The sequence below is a fragment of the Trichoplax adhaerens genome, genomic scaffold (assembly GCF_000150275.1).
Source record: "Trichoplax adhaerens TRIADscaffold_11 genomic scaffold, whole genome shotgun sequence".
NCBI lineage: Eukaryota > Metazoa > Placozoa > Uniplacotomia > Trichoplacea > Trichoplacidae > Trichoplax > Trichoplax adhaerens.
This window is the reverse complement of record NW_002060953.1, coordinates 2,187,310-2,205,441: the sequence shown is the minus strand read 5'-3', so window position 1 is coordinate 2,205,441 and position 18,132 is coordinate 2,187,310. Positions and strand designations below refer to the sequence as shown.

Sequence of the window (18,132 nt, the reverse complement as noted above, 5' to 3'; positions counted from 1 at the left end):
GGCTCTGTTTAAGCATCAGATCAGTCAATTAATTAGTTGAATTTTGAATTTACCCAAACACAGAAGATATTACAACCAATGGCGACAATATTTTCCATTGTAAGTCTCTATTTCGCATCTGATGATATACTCATTGCAAACAAGCAAAGGTAATCGTAATGTTACAAATTTAACTTGTAGATTGTGAAGATAGTAGTGTTGGCATTCCATTTATGATATGAACCCCATCTAGGTGTGTGCCAGTCTCTATTTTAGCAGAAACTGCTCGATGTCGTGATTTAAGCTATTGAAGTTATTGCATTTCATTTAATATCCTCTCCATTAAGCGGCTATAGTAACTTACGATAGGAATCCTCCCATAGCTATGCCAACGACGATTAGTAGTCTAATTTATCAACAATCAATAATAATCATAGTATAAGGTGTCGTAGTGCATTAGTAGCTGATACAAAATGAAAGATTCTGCAGCCAGGTCCATCGATGTATCAAGATTGGTAGTAGAAAGCTTGAAATGCATTGATATATGCAATAGGCAGTCAAACAGTTACCGGTACTTACACAGATTCTGGAATAGTTGAAGTTAGGAACTCTGATCGATGGAAGACTACAAGCCAATTAGCAAAAGAATAAAAATAAAAAATGGTTAGGGAAACGGAAAGCAGCAAAGTGTATCTAAGGAATGAATCATACTATTCACTTCAATTTACAACAGATACAATGGCGATACTGCAGATAGTCTAAAAATGAGTTAGGGGCCATCATCAACTATAGTTTGAAATGATGTCATCCATATGAATGTTCGAGATGGGCGTATCAATAAATCTATATGAAGTCATTAGCGAAATATTCGATCGAAAGATGGATTAAAATTGTTCGAATGCATGATTTCAACATCATTTGAATGTTTAAGATAGCACTTTGGAAATATATATAGTAAAACTGTGATATACGGATACGATATTTTCAAGTTTTTGAAGGCGTGAATGACTCATAGTCGTATGAAATTTATGAAAATTAAGATGGGGAACGATAGTCAGGTTGTGATATACTGTAGATTATCAAGTGATGAAGAATTCATTCTATGCCACGGTATATTACTGACACTAACTCTACTGCACCAAGGTCAATTTACTCTCACTCGATTGAAAAGTCGCATTTTCTTCACCTTCAATAGCGTAGTTAGAAATATACCGCATAGAATGTTTATGTTTACTCATACAAATAGCTACGATAAATCACAGTTGGCTCTATCGTCCATTCCTGATTAGAATTGGACCATCGCATCCAATCATGTTGTCAATCTAGTATGGCAGAGTATCTACGCTCTTAGCTAGGTCGATGAACACACTTTACCTATTTTGCAAATAATGATCACAGCTATAAATATTGAGATAATGAACGGTGTCTGGACATGGACAAAGTTAAATCCAGCAACGCGGATTTGGCCTTCTTCATCGGTTGAATGATCCGTTTGATTGGATCCATGGCTGGTCTGATGAGTATCTTGGCTACCATGTTCACTCTGGCATTGAACGACAGCCATACAATGAAGTAATACAACCGCGGCAAACAGCAGCAGGAGAGAATTAAACGTGATGGCTTTCATGCTATCCTAGAAAGGCCAGTCGCGATCTGGTTACAAACGATGAGGGAATTAATTTTTATTTTATTTTATTTTGATAGTTACGTAATTCTTCAAAGGGATTGATAGCAATCAAGTTACTACGTGTAGTCTTGATCCACTGATGGTCTAATGTAGCTAATTGCAGTAAACTCTCAGAAATTGTCTCCTTAACAATCGGCCAGCAGCTTCCTATGTAATGGTAGAAAATGGTTTAAGTTGTACAACAGGAAGAATCTTTTTAATTGCTGACCGAATGATTCATGCCTCGAATAATGCGTTATCCATTCGACGATTCTACCCAACGTCGTAAACATGAGATCAACAATAGAGAGATTGTCTGCAAGACAGTTGGCCGCAAACGATGGCCTTGAAATAAAAAAGGCAATATGTTTGTGTTTGCTTCGAGCAGTATCTGATTGGATGCCTACTAGCATACTCTCCTCATTTGCATAATTGCAATCTTGCAAGCCTATTTGGACTCGTTAAAATTAGGGTTACTTCAATTTAATCTGTTCAATGGAGCACCGATGGAATGGGCAAGCCCCTATTTTGATTAGCTATGAATGCAGTAAAGTGCTCGCATACTGATGATCAATAGGCTCGGTTGCTTTGAAGTTTACTCTAGCGTTTGGCTTTTTTCTTGGAAACAGATGATAGCGCGATGGATCATTCATTGGGTATCACAGTTGGATTAACTTAACTTTATTATGGTGTCGCTTTATCTTACGCGGGCAACGTATTCCCATTTGTTCCCTTCTACAATTACTCCTCTAGGCTAAGTGTGTAGCAGAAACTTTAGTCGTTCTATGAATCTGACCACGGTGCTTTACTGATATTGAGGATCCTTCAGTTTGATTGACTTTTGAGTAGAGGTTATGCTATCCTATCTGAAGAATGAGTCTTGTAGTTTATCTATGACATCTATACAGTTTCAAAACTTATCGTATTAGCACTCGATCGCGTTAGTAACATAATGAGATGGTACAGAAATTGTACTAAATCATGAACTGGTGGAAGTCTAGGCATGGACTACTCAAAATTTTAGTAGTCCATGGTCTAGGATTCATCACTGCTTTGAAATCTTGGTTAAAAGCTTGATTTGAAGATTTGAAGCTGCTGAACGATCACTCGTCAGCACCATGATCTGACAGATAAACTGTGCTAAATCATGCACTCTATGAATACTTTGAAATCTTGGTCATAAATGATTCCAAGATTTGAAGCTGTTGAACTATTATTCGCGACATCAAGGTTTTACAGGTTGTTAAGAATGCATTATCTTCTCGGATAGTTCAATGCAAACGTTGTAAATCCTCAATTTGAGATGGATTCATTCGAAAGCAAGCAGTACTGTAGCATGCCTATTGTTGCACAGGCATACGGGTACACGGTACTTTCTAACTCGCTTTTGATGTTATAACAAGAAGCTTTCAATTACTACCGTCTAGTGCTGTATGCCTAAGAATTGAGAATGAGATCATTTATGCTGTGCAAGATTAAGCTGCATGAAGTATGGTAGTATAAAAAATAGTTTCTATTTGCTGTGCTACACTTTAGTATCGTACAAAGATTCTGTTAAAAGAGTTCAGCATAGAAGTCAAGGAAGAAATGAATGCTAATGCGGAATCTTTCATACAAGCATAAAATCTCTTCATGGAGGATAAATTCATTGGTTACCGTTTCGCTGACAGAACGTCAAGCCTATCAGAATGCAGACCTGAATTGAAAATGAAATTCTAGTAAGTTGTGGGAAAAATGGACAGTTATCATGCCACTCAAGCTGCAGCCTTGGGTGGAGGTATCTGTTCATGGTATAATCTGGATTCAATTGAAAATTGAATGGTGCATACTATAACTAAACAAGGAAGCCAAAGTGGAAGCATGAAGTGCAACTTCCTGGTTTAGCATCCATCAAAACGCTTGATGACTAATCCGTTTGTTTAAAGTGTTTCACGTATGGAAGTTTCATTGCCATAGTATTCGATGTACTATCCGACTCGGATTCCAATGATGTTGCACAATATTATTTTGATGCAAGCAGTCAGTTTGTAGATCAATCCCATTTCACGAAGTGCAGCAAAATACTGCACCACGCAGTGTTTTGCTTTGCAACCTGCTTCTTGACTGCTTCTTCACCTCACCACTCAAATGTTTGCACCTTACTTCTTCACCTTTGGCGTAGAGTGGTGATTTGCCGCAACTTAGGCACTCTGGTACGGTATGTGATGTCCATTTTCCAAGCAATGTCAGCGCATTCACTGATGCAGTATCCGATTTGGATTCCAATGCTATTACACAACATCATTTTGATGGAAGCAGCCAGTTCGTCGATCAATCCCATTTCACGAACTGTTGCAAAATATTACACCACGTCAGTGTTTTGCTTTGCTACCTCCTTCTTAACTGCACCAAGCAAATGTTTTGCACCTTGGTTCTTCACTTTGAACGTGGAGTGGTGATTTGCCGCAACGTTGAGGCACTTTGGTTGGGTACTACGGTATGTGATGTCCATTTTCCAATGCAATGTCAGCGCATTCACTGATGTAGTATCCGATTTGGATTGCAATGCTATTGCACAATATCATCTTGATGGAAGCAGCCAGTTCGTCGATCAATCCCATTTCACGAACTGTTGCAAAATATTACACCACGCAGTGATTTGCCGCAACGTTGAGGCACTTTGGTTGGGTACTACGGTATGTGATGTCCATTTTCCAATGCAATGTCAGCGCATTCACTGATGCAGTATCCGATTTGGATTGCAATGCTATTGCACAATATCATTTTTGATGGAAGCAGCCAGTTCGTCGATCAATCCCATTTCACGAACTGTTGCAAAATATTGCACCACGTCGTGTTTTGCTTTGCTACCTCCTTCTTAACTGCACCAAGCAAATGTTTTACACCTTGGTTCTTCACTTTGAACGTGGAGTGGTGATTTGCCGCAACGTTGAGGCACTTTGGTTGGGTTCTACAGTATGTGATGTCCATTTTCCAATGCACTATCAGCGCACGACCTCGTTGTCTGCAGAGGTCTGCTCGATGGAGGATAGTCTGGCAGAGAAAGGCGTTTTGATAGGCTAAGCCCAACTGCGGACCTCCCTGGGCTACAGTACAGCCCTGGTTTTCTACAGTACTTTAGTACAGTATGTACTGTACGCACACGCATCACCACAGGATCATGGCACCACTCAGTACACAGCAGGAGAGCCATGGACGACTATGGCAAGACTAGTAGAGTGGAGGCGACAGTCGTTTTGGCCTACAGTGCAATGAGCACTTGGAAAGGGCAGACTGAATCCACTGTGCTTGATTGCCCTACAAGCTTACAAACTCACTCCATCCTGCATAATAAGACTACTTGATCTTACCTCGCCTTGAGCGACTACACGGTGTCCAGCGCCAGCGGCCCTGCCGACATGCCTTAGCGGTGCACCACTGGCGTACTGTAGAGTATCGACTGTAACGCTGGTGGGTTGACGCACAAGTCGATCGACCTGCCTGACCACTGACATACCCAAGGCCGACTTGACCAGTAGTCAACAAGCAGCAAAATGGCTGTCAATCGGAAAGGTGCATCGAGACTGCATACTCATGCAATGGCGGAAACAGAAACGTTAACCATGGATTCCGATGATGAAGACTGCAAATTGGAAGCAGTGAAATTTCGTGATGATGATGAAGACGATGGCAACACCATCACCAAGTAAGAAATGATCGATCGATGGATCGTTTGCTTTACCAAACTTGCGCTATGCTTCTCCCAGTAGTTGGTGATCCATGTCTATACAGTATCGATGTTGCCCGATGAGAGACATACTTGTCTATAGAAGATTGGGATCGAGTGGGAGGTGGTAGACTCCTCTTTCCTCGATACCATCCCCTATCGACTGTTGAAAATAGGAATATTTTCAACAGCGATCGCTATCTTGGACACTCAAATTGTTCCAAATCAATTCTTTTTAGCTTAACCATCATGGATAGATCATGGTAGAGGTATTGTCGATCATATCGTCTAGGTGGACTAACGTTAAATCAACAGCTTTTATCTTGCGGTCAACATTTTTTCATGCCTTCCATTTTCATCGGCCTACAATGTCGTGATTCATTCGTCTTCCAAGCGACGATGGATAGCGATACTGTTGATCAAAATAATGCTAAAAGAGACAGAATCTCTTCCAAGGATCGATTGTGGTTGATTTCCCTTGTCACAAATAGGATAAGATAATAATAACCAATTCACTGACAGCGTAGTGATCGATGCTAATTGCCATTTGCATCTTTTATAGGGGTGGTAAAAGCAAGAAAAAGACTGCTAAAGTCAAGAAGAGCAGCTCTTTTGTTAAAAATTTAATGAGAGGCCGCTTTAAAGTAAAGAAACCTGGAGATGCTGGCCTTAATACTACAACCGCTCAAGCAATAAATTCAGGTAGGTTATTCTTCACGTCTAAACGGTAATCGAAATACCCAGCAACTAGCCCTTGGCCATAAAAGGACCAAAAAAAAACATCGCATCAACACAACTACTGTACTGTACTCTTATTCTAAGTTCAAATCCACTTGTCATCATAAGATGCAAGCATAGACTATTTCCGACCAAGACATGCATATAGACTCTTCTACTTTTCAAGTGGAAATGGACGCTATTTTAAGCGTTTACAACATCCCCAATACGCCGTTTATGTTTCATTGCCGATTCGATGCATCATTTTGATTGCTGACGTCATTTTCCATCACATCATTTTACGCCTAAATATCAAAATCAACCACAGCTAGACCAGGGACTTGAAGAATTGGCCTTACAGGAGTCCCTGGCTATACCAAGTAATTGCAAGTACTAATACAGCGGACTACCAATCCATTTCAAAATGATACTACTAGCCCCAACGACGAGGAGGATCGATGATGTTGATTTATTCATAAGCACTATTTATATTGTAAAGCTTTGCCGTGATCCAATTAAACAAGCAATTGTAGTAGAAGCTTTCTTGTTCGTGCACTATTTACAAAGCAACAACCTTGTATTAGTAGCAACATTCTCCATGCGTAGATTACTCTCTTAATCAATCATCCAGTCATTCATGGCTCCATATCTTAATCTTGAGTCATAGTATAGAATTAAGATGCTGATCGTATTGCTGTAAGTGAACACTTGCAAAATCACCGGTTGATTGACTTTTTGCAAGCTATACGAGAAATAGACAAGACAAAAAAATATTGTCTAGTCTAGACTTTATGTCATGGTATAATTGACGCATTTTTACTGGCTAAATAATCACTTCAATAAGGTATAATTAAACTACCCTATCAGCCAATCGTCCGTAATCGACTGGCGATAATGTAAATTAGACGACTTGATAAATGAAATTAACACCGACATGTTAGGGTATTCATGACTACAGTAGTAAAAGTATAACGATGCTACAGTAGTAATGGACGCTGTTTGTTAATCATCTATTTATTTTTTAGATGCTCAACCAGTATTTGGCGTACCGCTAGAAGTTGCTATAGAACGAAGTAGCAATACCCATAACATTTGTCTGCCTCGAGTTATTTACGAATGTATTCAATACCTAGAAAGGACAGGTAAAGACAGAACATTCTACTACCCTATGCGATAATACTTAGTCATTTTATTTAATATCTTGATTCTCAACTACTTACTATTCTTTTTTACAATGTGATTACAACCAATTAAAAATTCATTATGATCAGCTAATTTAAAAGTTGTATTGTCTTATCAATAGCAAACTGGCCGAAATCAATCGCCTTCTGTACTTATCATTTTATTGTTTGCATCATCATATATAATATGCCGGACAGTAAATTGACGTCCAATAGTAGATCAGTATAATAAATAAATATTATTCATGTAGTTACAGTATTCATCACAATCACCTATTAAATTAGATTACCGTAGCTCATAGCAAAATTAAAAGGATATCACATTGTCTACATTTTCTTCTCAATTGTTTACGGTCAACATGAACTGCGTATTATCCAATTGCTTAATAATTTTCGTTGTTAAGTTAATAAACAAATTCACCCTAGCTTCTTCAAATGATGGTAAAGTTAGCCGTCAATAGCACAATATACATTGTATTAACTCTTCTCTATTGCTTTTTAGGTATTCATAGTGAAGGTATCTATCGTGTATCTGGTACCAAATCGAAAATTATGGCTTATAGAGCTCAGTATGACAGCGGTAATTTGTTCAATAACTTGTAATTAGAACCATTTCGTCACTGCATTTTATCACTAATTTCTTTCCATGTCAGTTGTTAGACTTGATGACTAATATTTTTGCACTATCCCACTTGTAAATAAAAAAATTCGCGACTACTTACCGCTTTCCATGCTATTCGGAATTGTAACCTCATGGTACTGTATAAGTATTAATTTACTTTCTTGCAAATCTTTATTTTTCTAGTTGGGACTATCGATTTTTCCACCGCTGATCCTGATAGTGTAGCTGGTTTACTAAAACTATATTTAAGAGAATTACCTTGCAATCTACTTACAAGTGAATTATCTGACAAGTTTGAGGAAGCGTCGGGTAATAAAAGAACCACAATAATTTTCTATTCCATCGTACCGGTGTTGCGAGAGGTTTAAATAATAGAATTGACCATTGTTATACGATCATTGATTACAGCTATATCACTCAAAGACGGCAGTTGGGAGCCTATTAAAGCTTTAGTACAACAACTTCCCCTTCCTAATCGAACACTGATATGCTGGATTATTAAACATGTAGCCAATGTTATCAAAAATGTAAGTCATTTACGGTATAAACAAGTATATTACCTTGTTTATAGAACGAATGAAATTTTTGAATGAAACCAATGCTAACTTTAGGAAAGTGTCAACAAGATGACGTTACCAAATATGGTGATCGTTCTTGGTCCAACTTTGCACTTGCCAACCCCTGTAATTACAGCTTTTTTAAACCACGCCGACGAAATATTTAGTGACATACCATTTGAAGCGTACGTATAGATTGTTGTAAAGGATGATAAAAATAATGAAATTGTTTCTATATGAATTGATTATTGTTATTTAATGTTGCATGACGTACTTTAAACATTGATAGAAGCCTACAAAAGTCTGCTGAAGAAACTGTCGAGTAAGAATCAACATTGAATACTGTAGAAGGAGAGATATTAAATAATTAAGTGTGATTTATTGTTACCGAATAAAACTTTTTCAAATAATGCTGCTAATCGGTTAACCAGCTATTGCCCTTATGTACAGGTCATTAAATAAAACCATCGCCGAGGTAGAAAGTCAGTTGGATAGCCTTCATGATAGTCTACGCAAATTACCAAAGTCTGGAAAGGAAGTATGTTCATAATCAAATTATTGCTACGTTTTAGTTTCTGCTTTTGAACTTCAGCTAATGCAATGAAATATATCATAAATAGCATAAGAAGAAATCAGAATTATTATGGGCTGCTCAAAGAAAGCTTACGGAACTTTCTAGACAGGTACTTTGCAAAGCTATTATTGTAGCCATTTTAAGAATTTTCACTATTAAAATTTGTTCATGATGTTGTCAATAATATGCCTGTAGCGTCGTCTAGCAACAAAAGTAGCTAAATCTTTGGATCAAGCTATGCCACTGGATACTGATAAAGAAAAATTAGAAGACGGTATTAAAGAATTAGTCAGCTTTTAGCAGAGGTATATTGATTAATAGAATCTAATTTGCCTTACAAGATTTAGATTCAGTACCTATCGCAGAAGATTCTTGCAAGCTCGAAAACCAGGTTGTAACAGCTATAGCAGAAAGCTTACATTATTAGTTGTCGTAAATACGTATACTAACAGTAAGCAATCCATGCTTTTTCAACTTGGCAGGAATTGTTACTGTTGCATGACGAATTGCAAGAGATGATCGATGCTGAAAAGAAATTGATTGAGAATATAAAGGTACTTGCTGTAGAAGAGTTTCTGTGTCGTAAATGTCTTATTCAGCATACCATTTTAACGATTTTAATGTAATCAGATTATCATTGTTTTAAAGTGCAATATTTTCGCCTTTTTGTCGGCCGTATACCGTAATTGTTAGCGTAATGTACCGTACCTCTTTCACTTCATGTATTTAACTTCCACAGGAGGAAATTGCAACCTTAACGGAACAGTTAAAGGAGAATTCCGATGCTGCAGTAGAGAATGGAGATGTAATATATCTAATGCTATCATTAGACATAGTCAATATTTCTATACAACTGATTCTGAATTATGACTTCTTCATAGGAAATGCTATCTGAAGCCGAACAACAAGAATTGCATGATCGATTATCAAAGGAGAATCAAGAATTGGAAGTAATCAAGCTTTGATTGTAGCGTTTTGATATCTTATGAAACTGACTATTGTTACTAATAACTTTACAGCTACATCTTGACGAGCTATTTACGAAAATTCATGAGCAACGTCAGGCTTGCATAGATCTGAAGGTTCAAATTAAACTACTAGAAAAGGAGCAAGAAGGCCAGCTATCGGTTGAGGAAGCGACATTTTAAGCCTACCTTGATACCTTTCGTCCCGATTACCAATTCACTTTACATCAGGAATATATCTAACTAATTGAACTTGTAATTATCAAAAGTTCACCGCTCACTCGTGTGCACTATTTTGTATAATGATTACTACTTTACTAAAATTGATTTGAGGACTGGTACATAATTTCCAATATACAGTTTTATATGCTAATGGAGGCAACTACGGTGTGAGCAACATATTGTCTATTATGCTCTAAGCTAATTGAGTTAGAAAAGAAGAGCAAACGAGGCATGTAATATACTTTTTTGATCGTATTGATAGGTATAAAATAGAGGGGTGGATATGACATCCTAAATTTATTGATAAGCGAATACTATCTTTTTTTTGGAAACTTGACCTAATTACTATATTTGTACTTGTAATTCATTAAATTTATTTTACTGTATACTAAACGATCACTTGCAGAATGTGTTCAGAGTACAAAAATTTTGATTGGAATATGTAAATATTAATTATATTATACAATGGATGCTATCAATTTTTGTCTTGATTTTGCTATTTCATTTGCGATTACAGTTGTTTTTCTCAAAGTTATGGAACTTGAATAATATCCTGTGATATTGTCTTGATAACTTTTAAGTTTACGACGGTACGATCACTAGGAAACTATCATCTGAGTCGTATCGATATCAGTACTATACTTAAAGTCTTTATTTTTTTAATTAAGGTGTCTATAAATGCACTAAATGGCCGCAGGCGAATACAGTACGATATAAAAATTACAATTGATTGCTGGCTTGACGTTAAGACAAATTGTAATCCAATTTTATGTAGCATAAAAATTATATAAAATATATCTACATAATAACTTTTATGATCTTACAATCCATGTTTGTGATGTTGTGTTGTATTCAAACAAATTTTAATATGGGATATTCTACCGAAGTGATTCAAATATGATCGATCAATAAAATCAGAATAAGTCATTTGCTCAAGTGTTTCTATCCTGCTGTGACTATTAGATCATGTCATATGCTAATTTACTAGTCGCCTTTGGCTAACAATGTATCTTACCCTTTCCATAATGGTCCATGTTAGTTTAAAAAGAAAGAATTATCGAATTTATGGCATGCAAATCATGTCCGCACCCCAACTAAATTTGACATGAATTTATTAGAGGTACGATTTCAATAGCTATAGTAGTACAATAGTGTTGATCAACTACGACAAACACTTTTAAGTCCGTGAAATGAATTGTACAGGTCTAATATTTACCGCACATATTAATGTATGACAGTTTACCTTCTTTTCTCCCTATATCCAAATAATAGAAATTACCTCATAATTCTGCGTGTCTTATGAGATCAGATTGAGACTAAACTTTTGGCTATAACTAAAACTATTTTTATACGTCATATAACGCGACTTCAGAGAACAACTTGGGACCTTTTTATTCGGAATAAATTAAATTATTATTATTGATGATGAATTCATCTAATTTATGGTATACCTTTCTTATACTGTACATCTGCACCCTAGTTACATAGTGTGAACTTGAAGCTCAATTTCATGTATTTTTAACTATCATGCAATAGATGCAATCAATTATGGTTACTTAACTAGCAGACCAACTTATAGGGAGCTAATATGCAATGGTATAGCATTTACTTATGCTTACAAATTAGTATAGAGGTGTTTAATGGTCTGCAATTCAGTAAAGAACTTACTGTTAGATCATTGATTTAGGCTGCCTTTTAGCTCATCAATCCTACTATAATGTTTTTTTCACGTTATGTTGCATATCTTAAGGAGGAATTTTTTCTAGTAAATTACATGAAAGAGAACTAATCTTTTAGGAAAATCCATTATGTATACTGCTGAATATTTTGTAGCCATTTATTAGTTTAGTTACGATATTTAATAAAGAATAATTCGTCAGAAAGCATTTAATCATTGGAAAGATCTAAAATTGAAACAATTATAATAACGTTCTATTAATGGCATGGTCATTATCAAGCAATCCCTTCTTTCGAAATTACTTCTGCCAAATTGAGTAATCCATTCCATTTTTTCTAATGCAACATATGACACCATTTTCCGATTTAATGGCAATATGCATATAGATTTTATTAGCAAGGCAAGGAGGTCTGAAGGTAGTCATAATCTCGTCAGAAACAAGAATTGCAATAGCAATCATTCAAGGAGACTTGGTCATTATTAAACTACAAGACTTACTCAGAAATACCTCATTCAGCTGGTTATGCATAGGCAAGTATTAAATTAAAGCAAATATCTTAAACAGGAACGAAGTAGGAAATGGAATTTAAGCATAATGCCTGAATCATACTCTAATCGAGTTATCGAATTTCCAATGGTACTTTTGAAGTCCTCACCTTGACCGAGTTCAATCAATCTATAAATAAATTTGCTTCCAGCTATTTCGCCTTTTACTTAATATCTTGATACTAGAATGTGAATAAAATGGCAATAGTTGGGCCATTTTTTCTTAATATTTGAATATTTTTAAAAAGGTACTATCAGTTACTTACTCTATTAGATCCCACAGTTATGCGTTAACCACAGCGTCGGTCAAGCGAATCCTTGTCTCATCATTTGTATTCTTATAGATTACTTCTTCATCATTATCTTCATTGCGGTCAGTATCTTCATCATACTTAGTTTTGAAACAGACTCCACACTGATGGAATCGAGTTCCTTCAAAAGGATTGGTACCTCTATGAACAAATATTGGTGATAAATACTTACACCAGATGTTAAGGCAATGACTCTGAATTACTCGAAATACGTGGACAAGGCTATCTAATAAAGTGGATGGTTCAATAAAATGATTGCTGTATTTTGTAAAGTTGGCTGTTATAAACAACTATAAATAAAAATTAGAGCTAAGAGTAGGATATTTCTCATCCAAGCTAAACCACATTTTTGCGAGTAGTGAACGATCTGCAGCGTTCGACGATGTTGCAGCATAAACATTATTTTGCCTGTAGTCAATCTATAATGATAGCAATGATTATTTCCATGAGAAGCTCGCTTCATTAATGCGATATTATTCTACATTAAAACTGAACAGTTCAGCTAATAAATAATGTTATTAGCACCTCGCTGTCATCATCTTCATCTTGGGTAATTCCAACCCTAACAATGACGATAGAAATTAATAAAATGAATAATGAATTTGCAATAAATTCTTATATATCATTCAATATCTAATACTAACTTGATTTTTAGCCACCGCAACATCATTGTTGTTGTACCTCCATTAAATAAGACTGTAATAAATACAATTACCACCGTTGTTGTAAACATGAGTTGACGAACTTTGCTAGATGTATTGCGAATAGCCAGAGCGAAGGCGATAGCACCTCGTAGACCTATAATCGAAAATAAATAACCCTTATCACTTATGCTGCTGTTTTAAAATACTAAAATAGTAAGATAATTCAATACTCGGCTCACCAGAAAAAAGCATCATGTGCTGAAGCCTGTAGCCAATCCTGTTTTGACGAGCTCTATTTAAGATGAAACTGATTGGATATATATTGCATAGGCGACCTGTTAAAATTGCGATCTAATTCAAAGGTTAAGGGCTTGTAGAAACTTTCAACAAGATTAATCGGAACTAGATTTATGTTCTTCAATAGTTAGTTATCACTAAATAGGCTACAAGGTCTAAAAAGACACTTAAAGATACAAATGAAAATACAACAAATCCCATATAAAATCTATGATAGGGGAAAACGAAACATGAAAGTCCCATATAGGAGAATACGGCATTTTCAGCTAGGAAGCTGATCATTTCAATAGTCTGTAACAATAAATAAAGGAAATGATAAGAAGAAAGGGGCTATAATACGAATTAACGAAAGTTTTATTCTAAATTTGCGACTATGGCAAATAACTTGTTTTGTTCTAGTTCTAGATTCAGCAGATAAATTTTTATAGGTATAATGGGATTGGATAATACCACAGAATAGAATGGCTACAATTCCTGGTGGAAAAGAAAGTCATGTTATTAATCGAGCTCTTCTGGAATAGACAAAAAAGCAATTTGTATAAACTAAATTACCTGTTAAATGAAAAGCTTCAGCAATGAGAAAAGTTAAATAGGAAATGATGATGAAAATGGCTGTTTCCAGTATCGGATGTTCCTTGATATTGGTTAGCTTAGTAATTTACAAAATGATTAAGGCCGAATAGAGATCGAAAGAAGATGTTTAGAACAAAAGTTTTATCATTCTATCATTAGTTTGCATATATTGAAACCATATTACGTGGATAATAAAAAGCGGATAGCATTAACATTTGAATGGTTGGATTTATAATTTTAATGCTGTGTTAACCGTTATCCTTTATGATACTTTAAATTAATACCGAAACCACATATCATATTAGTACTAGTATGCTCACTATCCTATACATACCGTTATCCGTAAGGACAGTATGAAGGTAATAAGGATAGCATTTACTCTTAAGAAACTACTTTTACGCTAGTATTACTATATTTACTACTGTTGTAGATCTCATAAGATAGCTTAATGAAATTAATGGTATCAACTCAGCTAGAACTATAACTACAAAAGGAAAGGCAAATTAACAATTAATCGCTATATCGAAAGAGAAATGAACAAATCCACATAAATTATTTGCTAGAGTAGCGTTCAATAAATTATATCGAATAAGTTATAATTACTAGCTGAAGATAACTTGACTATCTAAAATTAGCTCTTTTAATCCTACTATTAGTAAGCATAGTGTTAGGAAAACAAACGATTGCTACGCATTCCTAAGAATTCCGGAAGAAAGTAAGTAATTTTCTATGATATATCGTGACTGATAACTAATCACCGATTCTTTTAGAGTAATTGATAGCACTACAACTGTAATTATTTGTGAGATGCTAATCTTTAACTATCCAAAATTAGGCAATAGTAGTAAGAATTTTTGTTCGAATAATTTCAAGAATTAGCTAATATTATAGAGTGAATAAGTCGTAGCTAATTTCACAAAGATATTTATCATGAAAATGATCGTGGTAGGATATTAATGCTGTTAATAAGCCCATTAAGCAACCAACACCAAATGAACCAAGAAAAATCCATAGGAAATTGAGCAGTAATTCAAAGAATGCAGCACCATCAAAACCATTTTCGCTTTCGCTCATATCAGGTGAATAAGTTAAAATAGCACTAAAATAGGATAACGGAACCTTTTCATAGCTGTTGACAGGATCTAGATATGCCTCTTTAGGTTATTAATCGATCAATTTACAATTATAAAGATCAAATTTCCCCTAAGCCATATTAATAGATTTGGAACTTAATTACCTATATAAAACGATAGAGACTGCATCATTGAGAACACTTTCTCCAAAGACCAAGGCATACAATTTGGAATCGACATGTAAATGTTGAAAAATAGCCAAGACAGTGACTAATAATGAAAAATTTTTCAATTAGAAGAAGTATTAGCTACTTCAGAACTGGTATTCTAGGTAATAGAAATTAAAAGATTTAGATCATACCAGGATCTGTTGCTGAAATCATAGCACCAAATAATAGGCAGTCGACAAATTTAAAACCAGGAATAGGATAAATTTTTGTAACATATCCATACATTATGCCACTAAATGGTAAACAAGCAACAATATCCAATAGATCAATTCTAGCTTATAAACCTTGTAAATATTCAAAAAACAAATCAGCACTAGTAATCTTAGCTCAAATTGCTAGCAAAATTTGTTTGTCATTTATTTACTTTAAAAAAAAACTACGAAGATTCATTTAGGACATAGATAGAAACCATTTAAATATCATAAATAATATTGCTTGTATGATAACGTGTGGAATTCGATATACTAAGTAAGCGCTGATACAATGGTCACATACTTAGAGTACGTATATGAAATCTACATGGTTCATTCTAGTCATGGATAATATGCCTCATCAATTAATTTGCCAGCTGTAAATTCAAATATAGAACTAATTCGATTCTTACGGTACAATCTTAAAGCTGCGAAAATTTTATCAGTAATATCTCCATATTTTTATACAACGGAAGATCATAAACAGATAGAACTCCGTTAGTTTCAACGTCGTCTTTTCGAAAAAAATGAAGCAAAGAGTTTAAATGTATTAGCTACAAACTGTAGTTCATTAATGGCTTTAAAAGAAGACTAAGGTACACTTTGGATGTTTAACTTACCTGATGACAAAACAGGAAATAATGGTTCCAACAATGGCATAGAAAAGAATTGATCCAAAATTGCGAAAGAAATGCCTCTATTTGCAGATGTAGCATTAGGTTATAAATCAGATATCGGCAGTTGATATATTTTGAAGGTTACCATTAAATAGGTTATGCCGAAGCAACTCTGCTCTATAGTTCTGTTGAGCATTAAAGATTATAACTAATGTATGAGTTAAATTTTAACAACAAGTTTCAACATTGATTAATGCCGTAATTATTATAAATATTATAAATCTGCAGTCAATGTAGTATTACTTACGCGTCGTAAATCGTATCCAGCAAAGAATATGATTGGAGGAAGCATAATATAGAAAAAGATTTCCGAATTGAAGATGAGCTAATTCGATTTCAGAAATACTATCGTTATTAGTATTTATCCGATTTCAAGTTACAAACTAAGCTATCATGCATCAGTACAAATACATGGAAGAATAAACATTTTCTCGTCCATGGCGTAGATTAAACGTGCCTTATTTTGTAGTAGTGTTTAACTTACCATATCGACCAGTTGTGGTTGGGGTAAATCAGGGTTATCGGTATCGTAAACATTTAATAATCCATAGGCACACGTTTTATTATCAATTGTTGCATGAAGAATGGCCGGAATGTTATCGTTCTTCACAGTAAACATACAAGCCTTCGAGATTTCTTGCTCCTCAGGTGGCAAAGAATACTTAACAACTGCTCCAGTTATCAGGCCTGTGGAATTATATTTTAGTAAAGCTTTTAGGCTTACAATTACGTAGGGCATTTAAATACAAATGTTTAGCTCGAAGGACATCGTGTACCGACCAGCTATGTTTTAATCTGTTTTGAGATTGAATCGACAGATTTTAAATCAAGTATAATATAATAGCTGCAATCATCAAGATCAATCTATGTAAAGATAACTTCAGAAATCAAACTTGGAATTACAGTAATAAGAAGTGTCTGTTTATTGCATATTTATTATTAAAACATGGTAGAAATCTCCACGTGATAATAATAGGATTACATGGCGTTCTAATAGAGAAAAACATATTCTTGCAAGTATTGTAGATTCCTTACCATATATCATCGCCAGTCCCGTCTCATGCACGATAACAATATGATAGATTCTCAGCACCCAAGCTGTCAAGATATTGAGTAGGAGAAGAACGAACATAATGATGAGCACATTTCGAAATAGATGATGGTGATGTTCTACTTCCTCTTCGGTAATGCTTTCGCGATTATGCTGCAAGGAAGGAGGTATCGTGGTCAAGATAAATAAGAATACTATCCACCAAGCACGACGAAAAGAAAATAGCGTCATGATGTACTCAATTTCTGCACCTAAATTGGAGGAGTTGAAGTTTAGTTTACTGAGATAGCTGATGAGTACAGGCCGTGAAATAGACTCAATACACCGATATTCCAGGGGCTTAAGACTGATGATGACCATACGCCCTGCATAATGGCGTGTGTATCATCTACTGCCATATAATTAGAATATTTACATATTAAAGCAGTTTCAGCTGCCAATACAGTACTATATGCAAGGCAAGTGCTTTATTCTTGATTTACTCATTAACATATGGTGAATAAGGAGATTTTACGAATATTCAAACAATTATTTAGTAGTGCAAGTACAACTATTATCTCTACGATCTTGCATTAAAATATCTTATGTCCAGAACATCTTATGATTCACACAGCGTTGCGGATTAGATGAGCTTTCATGCCATTAGTATTATGAAATACTGTAGAAGGTGGG

At 35.2% G+C, this 18,132-nt stretch overlaps 2 protein-coding genes across 2 annotated transcripts; one reads left to right on the top strand and one right to left on the bottom strand.

Moving 5' to 3' along the window:
- Positions 1-5,178: 5,178 nt before the first annotated feature.
- Positions 5,179-10,150, top strand: TRIADDRAFT_59627 (uncharacterized protein; the record flags this gene model as incomplete). Its single annotated transcript, XM_002115647.1, has 16 exons — positions 5,179-5,330; positions 5,914-6,053; positions 7,094-7,210; positions 7,752-7,829; positions 8,055-8,180; positions 8,280-8,398; positions 8,483-8,613; positions 8,718-8,750; positions 8,879-8,966; positions 9,049-9,111; positions 9,198-9,276; positions 9,344-9,393; positions 9,485-9,556; positions 9,742-9,807; positions 9,884-9,952; positions 10,022-10,150. The coding sequence occupies 16 exons, from the start codon at positions 5,179-5,181 to the stop codon at positions 10,148-10,150; spliced, it is 1,512 nt and encodes a 503-aa protein (XP_002115683.1).
- A 3,196-nt stretch (positions 10,151-13,346) lies between these two features.
- Positions 13,347-17,691, bottom strand: TRIADDRAFT_29621 (uncharacterized protein; the record flags this gene model as incomplete). The annotated part of the gene is made up of 12 exons (XM_002115520.1): positions 13,347-13,522; positions 13,608-13,719; positions 13,843-13,956; positions 14,051-14,139; positions 14,218-14,277; positions 15,156-15,337; positions 15,476-15,581; positions 15,673-15,773; positions 16,353-16,429; positions 16,657-16,734; positions 16,894-17,096; positions 17,445-17,691. 12 exons carry the CDS (start codon positions 17,689-17,691, stop codon positions 13,347-13,349), a joined length of 1,545 nt encoding a protein of 514 aa, XP_002115556.1.
- Positions 17,692-18,132: the final 441 nt, after the last annotated feature.